This window comes from Pipistrellus kuhlii, unplaced genomic scaffold, assembly GCF_014108245.1.
Source record: "Pipistrellus kuhlii isolate mPipKuh1 unplaced genomic scaffold, mPipKuh1.p scaffold_m20_p_20, whole genome shotgun sequence".
In the NCBI taxonomy this organism is placed as follows: domain Eukaryota; kingdom Metazoa; phylum Chordata; class Mammalia; order Chiroptera; family Vespertilionidae; genus Pipistrellus; species Pipistrellus kuhlii.
In genome coordinates this window covers 16,750,253-16,760,164 of record NW_023425516.1, presented here as the reverse complement: position 1 = coordinate 16,760,164, position 9,912 = coordinate 16,750,253, and the positions used below count along the sequence as shown (strand labels likewise).

The 9,912-nt window shown below is 54.5% G+C and overlaps 1 protein-coding gene across 1 annotated transcript in view; it reads right to left on the bottom strand.

Moving 5' to 3' along the window:
• Window positions 1–996: 996 nt before the first annotated feature.
• The window catches only part of LOC118725352 (SV2 related protein), a 33,054-nt gene continuing 24,138 nt past the window's right edge, over window positions 997–9,912 (bottom strand). Inside the window, exons 12-16 of the mRNA XM_036449063.2 lie at window positions 8,198–8,305; window positions 6,219–6,330; window positions 5,129–5,210; window positions 4,253–4,342; window positions 997–2,528 (exon numbers count right to left, since the gene is read on the bottom strand). Coding sequence (XP_036304956.1) covers window positions 2,322–2,528; window positions 4,253–4,342; window positions 5,129–5,210; window positions 6,219–6,330; window positions 8,198–8,305 — 599 coding nt within the window. The 3' untranslated portion in view covers window positions 997–2,321. The remainder of the gene's footprint in view (window positions 2,529–4,252; window positions 4,343–5,128; window positions 5,211–6,218; window positions 6,331–8,197; window positions 8,306–9,912) is intronic.

The following is a 9,912-nucleotide window of genomic DNA, read 5'->3' as shown; positions in this document are numbered from 1 at the left end:
GCCCCAGCTCCCCCCCCGCCCCCGCCCCGGGTTATTTGAGGGTAAAGGGAGTGGACAGGCTCATCCGGCAGTGTCTGGCCAGCTGGAAGGCAAAAAAGACAAGCGAAGGTTCTGTGTTACCCGGGAGAGCTCAGCAGACCAGAAGTAATCAGAGCTCTAGCCACTCGGGGTTCAAGGGCACCCCCCCCCCGCCCTCCCAGTGCCAGGGAGCGGAAGATCCGCCAAGAGCTGCCCCCTCCCTGACTGGCTGCCTGGGCCGAGGGGGCAGCAGCCGCTATGGTCCAGGGACACTGGATTGTTTGTCGTCCACCTCGGACTTGAGCCTGGCGAGGTCGCCCACACCACTAGGAGCGAGTGTTGCCTCCGACAGACCCAGAGTCACGAGGTTGGCGGCCAACAGGACAGCGTTTCCCCCTTCGGGGAAAGATGACCATATCGGAGCACATGGGAGCGTTGAGATGGCCCTGCATAAGCAGAGTTGGCAAGGCCATTAGGCTGAACTGTCAGTAGGACGTTATGACAAACGGACAGACTTCGTCCCTGGAGATGTCCATCACCACATGTTTTTTATCCTCACCCGAGGGTATTTTTCCATTGATTTGTAGAGAGAGTGGGGGGACGGGGGCGGGGGTGGTGGAGAGGAGACAGAGAGATACATCAACTGGTCGCCTCCTGCATGCGCCCCCATACGCCCCCAACCCAGGACCCTTCAGTCCACAGGCTGGCACTCTATCCACTGAGCCAAACTGGCTAGGGCCAACATGTTTTTTTGTTTTGTTTTTTTAAATATATTTTATTGATTTTAGAGAGGAAGAGAGAGGGAGAAAGGGATAGAAACATCAACGATGAGAGAGAATCATTGATTGGCTTTCCCTTGCACGCCCCCTACTGGGGATCAAGCCCGCAACCCAGGCGCGTGCCCCTGGCCGGAATCGAACCTGGGACCCTTCAGTGCGCAGACTGACGCTCTATCCACTGAGCCAAACCAGCCAGGGCTACGGCCAACATGTTTTAATAAGAGATGAACGAACACATTGGGCTTCCACACAATGTTCACGCCAAGCAGATGCCTCCAGGCAGAGGGTCAAGCTTCTCTGTTGTTGGGACCCAGCCGCCTCCTCCCTCCTCTCCCAGGTCCCCTGCCTTCCGGGTGGGCAAGAGGCTCCTGGAACCCAAATCCAGGAGGTGGGTGTCAGCCCTTCCTTCCCAGGCCAACCCCAAACCCAAAGGACCTTCCTCCTCTTCCTCTGAAAATGTACACGTTTCACATATCTGGGTCCCCGCCCCCCATGGCTCCCCAGCTGGTGGCACCCCCGCTGTGGGTGCGTTGCTGGAATCCCAAGAGCTGACTCTGTGCAGAGACCAAGCCAGCCTTGATAGCAAGGGCGGCAGAGAAACCAGGGGAGAGGATTCCTATCCCCGGACCCCAGCGGGAGGGGGCGATTGGAGAAGCATCATTTGGTTCTCTCCGTTCGCCCGAGCTCAGCGTCCAAACCGCAGAAACCTGAGGTAACTGTCCTCTTCCCCAAGAGTCCCCCCAATCCGCCTGACCAAGGAGCGGGCCTCAAAAGCAGCCCCGACGGGGCCTTCGCTGCTTCCGAGCGGGAGGGCCCTGTTTTGGCTCTGGGCTTGATTCTCCCCTCTCTTTGGCCCCGGTCCCCAACGCCTGGGGTGACAGCTTTCCGGGGCTGCCGTCCAGTGCAAGCCCAGCGGTCCCCATGGACACATCGGGATCCCCCGGAACCAGAAACAGCAACTCCCAAGGAGGCCAGGTGGGGCACGTGGGCTCAAGGTCAAATGCAGGTACGTCTGCCAGAGACTCCAGGAGTCGGGGCCCGCCCGCTTGGGGAGGCACACCGAGAGGCCCCTTCCTCCAAGGGAGTGTTTCTCAAACCCTAGAAAAAGCTGCTCAGGCCACTCCGGCGTCATCTGGGATCTCAGAGAAGGAAGCCGGGGCGCCTGGGTGTCGGAGAAACCTACCGACCAGGTCTGGCTGGTGGGCAGGTCTCCCGGGGGCCGGGGCCTGGACGGTGTCGATGGAGACCTTCTGGCTGTGACCCCGGACGGTGCCTGGCTGGCTGCCAGGGTCCCCGGTGTGGCAGTTTTCCCATGCAGACCCACAGGCGATGGACAGCCCTCCCCCCACACATCCAGAGCCTCCCCCGGAGCGAGGGCTTCCCCAGGAACAGGAGCCACCGGGTTGTGCTCGTGGGCGAGTTCTCGGTGTCGGCAGTGACGGTCGGTGCCCCAGACGGGCGCCGCCTGCTCCCTGCGCTCCGCGGCCTCGAAGACCAGCCAGCTCAGCCCCTCCCCCGAGGTCACTACTCCTGGGAGCCCGAGTTCGACCTGGTGACGCCTGCGCCGTGCGCCCCGCGGCCCACCATCTCCTGGCCCCACTCCCGGTGGCTGGACTCCTGCAGCCCGCGGCCTTTGGTCTCGATGGGCAGAAAGCAGGAGGCCAGGGCGGCCAGGAGGCAGCAGCCGCTGTAAACCGCCAGCGACAGGTACACGGAGGATTCCAACATCACCTGGGGGGGAGGGATGGGGCAGAGAAGATGTGTGTCCGTGAGAGCATCCTTTCCGAATGGACCACCAACCATTCAGACGACACTGATAATTGGTTGCCCCATTTAGTCCTCATGGCAGCTCCATGAGGTAAGTTCCCTGTCCCCATTTCACAGAGGGAAAAACTGAGGCTCAGAGAGGGCTTCAGTATCATACCCAGGTTCACGGAGATACGAAGAATGGGATTGGGATTTGAGCCCAGACCCCAACAGGCCCAAGCGTCTGGATTCCTTGTTTCAACCCTCTCTCCCGGAGCAGTGTCTCTGCTGACTTCCTAGCTCTGTGGTCGGCAAACTGCGGCTCACGAGCCACAGGCGGCTCTTGGGCCCCTTGCAGGTGGCTCTTGCACAAACTACCATGGCCTGGGTGAGTCTATGTGAAGAAGTGGCATTAGAAGAAGTTTACATTTAAAAAATGTGGCTCTCCAAAGAAATGTCAATTGTTGTGCTGTTGCTATTTGGCTCTGCGGACTGATGAGTTTGCCGACCACTGTACCTAGCTCAGCGGCCCCAGGAAAATCGCAGCAGGGCTGAGCCTCGTTTCCTGCATTTGGCAAAGGGCACGAGGGCAGTGTCCGCCTCCTAATGAGAAGATACCGTGGCAGCACTTGGCACGGGGCAGGCGCATGGCAGGCTCTCAACCAGTATTAGTTAGCAGCGACGTACAATGGCCAGACACAGCAGCGCAGAACAGAGCTGCTCGGCTCCAGCCCATGCTGGAATTCCAGGCGCATGGAATTCCGGAACAGATAAGTCCCCGCGGACAGACTGCGGGGGGTGGTTGCCAGGAGAGGGGAGTGGGGAGTGGGGAGGCGCTGCTACGTGGGTACAGAGCTTTGGGGGTGGTGAGAGTGTCCTGGAACTAACCAGGGGGAGGGGGTGGTTGCCAGCATAAGGAATGTGCTCAATGCCACTGAATTGTTGGTGTAAAATGGCCCACTTTTTGCGGGATACAACTTTTGTCTCCATTTTTGAAAAGTGACAAAAAGAGGGAGAAAAGGAATTAGATACATAACAAGTAAAGATATTTCAAAATAAGATCCCTAGCCGGTTTTGCTCAGTGGATAGAGCGTCAGCCTGCGGCCTGAGGGGTCCCGGGTTTGATTCCGGTCAAGGGCACATGCCTGGGTTACTGGCTCGATGCCCAGCGTGGGGCATGCAGGAGGCAGCCGATCGATGGTTCTCTCTCATTATTGATATTTCTATCTATTTCTCTCCCTCTCTCTCTCTCTCTCTCTGATATCAATAACAATAGATATTTTAAATTCCTGAAAATGGGTTGAAATGCTTCAAGATACACATCGGGCTGCGAACTTCTACAATTACATCTAATGACCCAACTTGGAGACCAGGGGCGGGAACATTTGTTTCCTATGAATCATGTTTCCATCCAAATTATTTTTGGCCAAGTCCTATGACCTCGCAGGGGTCTTCCGCGTGGGAGAGACCTGGGTTCGATCCCCAGCTTCTCTACTTCCCAGCTGTGTGACCTTGGGCAAGTCCCGTGACCCTTCTGAGCTCGAGTTTTCCCATCTGCGAGCCGTATTTCTTTTCTCGTAAGATGGGTGGTTGGGATGAAATACGAAAGGCACACGGAGGGCTCCACAGAAGGCTCGGCATATCGTAGCTGCCTGCCACACGCTGGCTCCCGGCACGCCCACCCGCTCTGTATTTGGGGGGACACCCACCTGAGCAATGAACGGAGTGATGAGGGCACCCACTCTCGCCATGCCACTGCAGGTGCCCAGGCCCAGCGCTCGCGTCGCCGTGGGGTACACCTGAAACACAGCCCCCGGATGTGGTCCGTCCTGCTGCCCCAGCTCAGGGATGACGGGACTGACTCCCCAAGGGTGGGCCGGCCTGGCGTTAGGGTGAATTCCTCAGGCGTTGGTGACCCCAGTAAGAGGTGGGATACTGGGGGTAAAGATTCTTAACACAGCCGAAACCGGTTTGGCTCAGTGGATAGAGCGTCGGCCTGTGGACTGAAGGGTCCCAGGTTCGATTCCGATCAAGGGCATGTACCTTAGTTGTGGGCACATCCCCAGTGGGGGGTGAGCAAGAGGCAGCTGGTCGATGTTTCTCTCTCATCGATGTTTCTAACTCTCTATCCCTCTCTCTTCCTCTCTGTAAAAAGTCAATAAAATATATTTTAAAAAAATATTCTTACCCCAAAGGAGTTAGGAAATTCAACTGAGAAAGAAGGCGAGAGGCTGAGCTGCGGGTGGGAACCCAGCAAGGAGGTCCTCCTGCCCCCTCGATGGCCGCCAAAGCCTCCGCCAGGAGCTCCGCCCGGGGTCCAGGGACTGTCCTGCCTGCCACTTCCCACTGGCTGACCTTGAAGCACTCACCGGTCTCGGGTGTTAAGGGCACTTCAGACAGAGAGACTGAAGTGTTCACAGGGCGTCTCGGTTCATAGCCAGGAGTGGCCAGTCCCCGAGGGGCGGGGAGGGGGCGGTCCTGTGCACTGTGAGGGGTTTAGCACCCTCCCTGGCCTCCACCCGCCAGAGGGGGTCCCATGTCTGTGCCTCCCGCCCTGCCCAGCTGCTCCCAGACACCCCTCCTACCTCAGGAGTGTAAACATAGGCTGCTTGGAAGCCTCCAGAAATAAACGCTCTTGCAACGAAGAGTAACAGCGTGAGCATAGTTCTAGGTGGAGGGAAAAAACAAAACAAAACAAAACAAAAAAGACCAACAGGAATTTTTTTCTTTTTCTTTCTGTCAGCTTGGCCTGCTTTTTCCATGTTTCTCATTCTCCAAAGCACCAGGCCGAGAGCTAGAAACACCTGTGTGCCCAGGTTGGGGAGAAGTGATATAAATAATCAGACGCCCAGGAAGGACCCGGTACGGTGGATTATTGAGCCAAATGAGCCAAGGAAAATAAACTTCTGTTCAGTATTTTTAGGGAGAATCCTCTGATCCCCAACCTTCGGTTCTGTTGTTCCCATAAACCATCTCAGAATATCAGCATTTCGTGCCCTACGCTGTATCTCCAGACTTTGCCCAGATTCCTCATCAGGCTTTGTCTGGGGCCTCTCACAGGTCCAAAGAGGCACCAGCCACTTCCATATTTTGAGCCGGAAAGGGAATTATAAATCAGGGCCGATTTAAAATAGTTCCATGGGACACATGACCATCTTAAACCCATGCATAAATCCAACAGGCTAGATGCATGATTTTATTGGGAGATAATATCAAAAGTCTAAATGTGATGGTAGACGAAACCGGTTTGGCTCAGTGGATAGAGCGTCGGCCTGCAGACTGAAAGGCCCCAGGTTCGATTCCAGTCAAGGGCATGTGCCTTGGTTGCAGGCACATCCCCAGCAGGGGGTGTGCAAGAGGCAGCTGATGGACGATTCTCTCTCATTGATGTTTCTAACCCTCTATCCCTCTCTCTTCCTCTCTGTAAAAAAAATTAATAAAATATATATTTTTAAAAATAAATAAATAAGTGTGATGGTATTGGAGGAGAACTTGGACAAACCCCACACTGGGGACCCCAACTTTGGGTCCGATCTTTTGGTCAGTTTTCAGGGAGCCAAGAGCCTCTGATGACCCCCCGCCCCCCACCGTGGGTGCAATCTCCGGCCCACAGGCCACTGCCCGGGACCGGAGCCATCCGCCTGCTGGCCAGAGAGGGCTGGTGTCACCACCCACCTGCCGACACAGATGAACAGCAGGAGGCTGCACAGGGAGAAGACGACGAAGCACAGCGCCATGGTCTTCTTGCGGCCCAGGCGGTCGATGATCCACAGAGTCACCAGGACACCTGGAAGGGAGCAGGGCACCGTGGCGGGCAGCTCCCGGCGTGACCGCCGAGGACCCCCAGCCCCTGGCAGTCACACCCTGTGCGACCCCCTGGAGAGGGGGCCGGCCTAGTGACGCACTTCTAATGGCGAGAGCACAGCACGAGTGATGGAATGTCACTTCTGATGAGGTTAGAAAAGGCTGTGACTGCCCGGCCAGCACGGCTCAGGGGCTGAGCGTCAACGTGTGAACCAGGAGGCCACAGTGAGATTCCCAGTCAGGGGCACGCTCGATCCCCAATGTGGGGCGTGCAGGAGGCAGGAGGCAGCCGATCCATGATTCTCATCCTTTGATCTCTCTCTCTCTCTCTCTCTCTCTCTCTCTCTCTCTCTCTCTCTCCCCCTCTCCCTTCCTCTCTGAAATCAATAATATATATATATATATATATATATATATATATATATATATATATATATATATATTTTTTTTTTTTTTTTTTTAATAAAGGCTGTGACTTGCCGAAATCAGTTTGGCTCAGTGGATAGAGCGTCGGCCTGCGGACTGAAAGGTCCCAGGTTCAATTCTGGTATAGGGCATGTACCAGTAGGGGGTGTGCAGGAGGCAGCTGATAGATGATTCTCTGTCATCGATGTTTCTAACTCTCTCTCTCTCTCTCCCTGGCTCTTCTCATGTGCTTGCCATGTTGGCCACCTGGAAAGGAACTGAAGGTGACCCCTGGCCAACAGCCAATGAGGAACGTGAGGCCCTCAGCCCTACAACCCGGAGGAACCAAATCCTGCCGACAGCCACGTGAATGAGCGTGACAGCAGATCCTGCCCCTCAGGAGTGGTCAGTCATTGGCTGAAGGCTGCTCCCAGGCGTTAGCTCCCTGGCACGTCCGGCCACCGTGCTTGCTTTTGGGCTTTCCCTTCCTCCTGGGACAGCCTTGGGGCACAGGGATGCGGATCCTGGCAGCAGCCAGTTGCAGGATCGGCTTCTGTTGCACCTCTCCCAGCCTTGCGTCTCCAGCCGTCAAAAGGGGATAACTAGCCCTAGCTGGTGTGGCTCACTTGGTTAGTGTGTTGTCCCAAACATCAAAAGGTGCTGGGGCCGAAACCGGTTTGGCTCAGTGGATAGATCGTTGGTCTGCAGACTGAAGGGTCCCAGGTTCAATTCCGGTCAAGGTCATGTTACCTTGGTTGTAGGCACATCCCTGGTAGGGGGTGTGCAGGAGGCAGCTGATCATTGTTTCTCTCTCATCGATGTTTCTAACTCTCTATACCTCTCTCTTCCTCTCTGTAAAAAATCAATTATATATATATATATATATATATATATATATATATATATATATATATATATTTTTTTTTTTTTTTTTTTAAGAAAAGGTGCTGGGGCAGATCCACTGCACTGTAGCATCGCCCTGGCCCCTTCCTCATCATCCCCCTGGGACATGGGGCAGGAGGACCTGCATGAATATGCTACTCGTGCTGTTTGCTGTGCTCAGGAGTCCTTTGTCTCTGCCCCAGGAGGTTCACGTCTCCAGCCAGCACGCACGGAATTGGGCAGCTTCAACCTGATGGCCTTCAAACGGAGGGAGATCTCAGCCCCTTCACCCTCTTGACAATGTATATAGCTCAGGGTGGACAAAGCAATCCCCAGCTCCCCCGGAAATGGAATTTGCTTCCGGGTGGCCCCAGGAATGTGGCACCACCTGGGAATGCAACGGAAATGCCTCGTAATAGTTGGACTCTTTTAACCATAAAAATCTCATCAGCTTCGCCAAAAAGGAGGAAAAATAAAATAAAACAAAGAAGGCGGCGCTGGACAGCCGCCACATTTTCAGGCTTCCTTGCCCCAACCCCACTCCCCAGGTGTCCGCCCCTCACCTGGGAACTCAGAGAGGGTGGTCCACAGCAGGTCCATGTAGTCCTCCTCACTCAGGTACTCGCAGGCCAGGCTGCACTTGGCCTCCACTGCCTTCTTACTGCTGGAAACTGGGAGGTGGGCAGCAGAGGGAGAGGATCAGCCACGTGCAGCGTCTGGAGTCCACGCCCCTGCTCCCCATACCTCCTTCTCTGTGGAGTCTGATTTGGCTGGCATGCTGTGAAAAGCGCCCAGCCAGCCTCAGGAGTCAGACAGACACGGGTCTGACTCCCAACCAGCATTCTATAGCGTCATCTCTCTGAGTGCCCGTTTCCTCAAAAAATGGGGAGAGGCCAAAACTAGTTTGGCTCAGTGGATAGAGCATCGGTCTGCGGACTGAAAGGTCCCAGGATTGATTCCGGTCAAGGGCATGTACCTTGGTTGCGAGCACATCCCCAGTAGGAGGTATGCAGGAGGCAGCTGATCGATGCTTCTCTCTCATTGATGTTTCTAGCTCTCTATCCCTCTCGCTTCCTCTCTGTAAAAAAAAAAAAAAAAAAAAAAAAAAAATCAATTAAAAAAAAATTTTTTTAAAGAGAAGAAGACTTCATTGGCATAAAAATGACATGAAATTCAAATCTGTGTGCACAAATAAGGTTTTATCAGACCACAGGCCATGCTTGTCGTTACACATTGCCCATAACTGCTTCACTGCTATGGTGTTCGAGCCACCCGGCTCCCCATGCCTGCCAGGTCCGCTCTCTGGCCCTTTATAAGAGAGTTGCCAACCCCTGCTATGTAACCTTTCACCGGACCCGCTGCTTGGCTGTAGCAGGTCCACTGTGAGGGGCATGCAATTATGTTCCATCAACCCCAAACTCCAACTCCACCACTGAGCTGCTTCCTCCGAGCAGTTAATTTAGACCTCCACCCCCCCGCAGTGAGATGTGACTCCGCCATCCCACGAAATCCTTATACCAATAAACAAAACTATTAGCGATGATGAAAGCGGCTTACCACCGAAAAAGATAATTGGGCAAGTCCCGCAGACCAGCCAGAACCTGATCCCTTGATCCCCCCTCCTGGGCTCAGTGCTAGGAAGTTAGTATTTTCTTAAGGACTGAACGATTTGAAAGCCCAGGCATCGGCATCTAGACGTAGCTTTTTATTCGTTTCTTTTGTCCGGCCAGCGGTCCCCACCTCCAGCTACACAACAGAATCGCCTGGGGAGCTTTTATAACCCACGAATGCCCGGCTCCAGCCCAGGGATGCTGATTACATTGGGCTGGGCATTGTGTGACTGGCGCTGGCATTGTTGAAAAGCTCCCCAGGCGATTCTCTTGCATGGCCAGGATTGAGATCCAACCTGGTTCTCAGACTTAATGTGCAGAGTCCTAGTGGTTTGACTCAGTGCTGTACTTCATGGAGCTCGGTAAGGTATGACTCTGGCCCGGCCGGTGTGGCTCAGTGATTGTGTCAACCTATGAACCAGGAGGTCATGGTTCGATTCCTTCCCAGTCAGGGCACACGCCAGGATTGTGGGCTTCATCCCCCGTGGGTGGAGGGCCTACAAGAGGCAGCCAATCCATGATTTTCATCCATTGATGTTTCTATCTCTCTCTCCCTCTTCCTTCCTCTCTGAAATCAATAAAACTATTTTTTTAATTTAAAAAAATAGTAACTTCTATAACGACAGGACTGTCAAGATCTCTGTTCAGCATCTTGAAAACCACAGCCC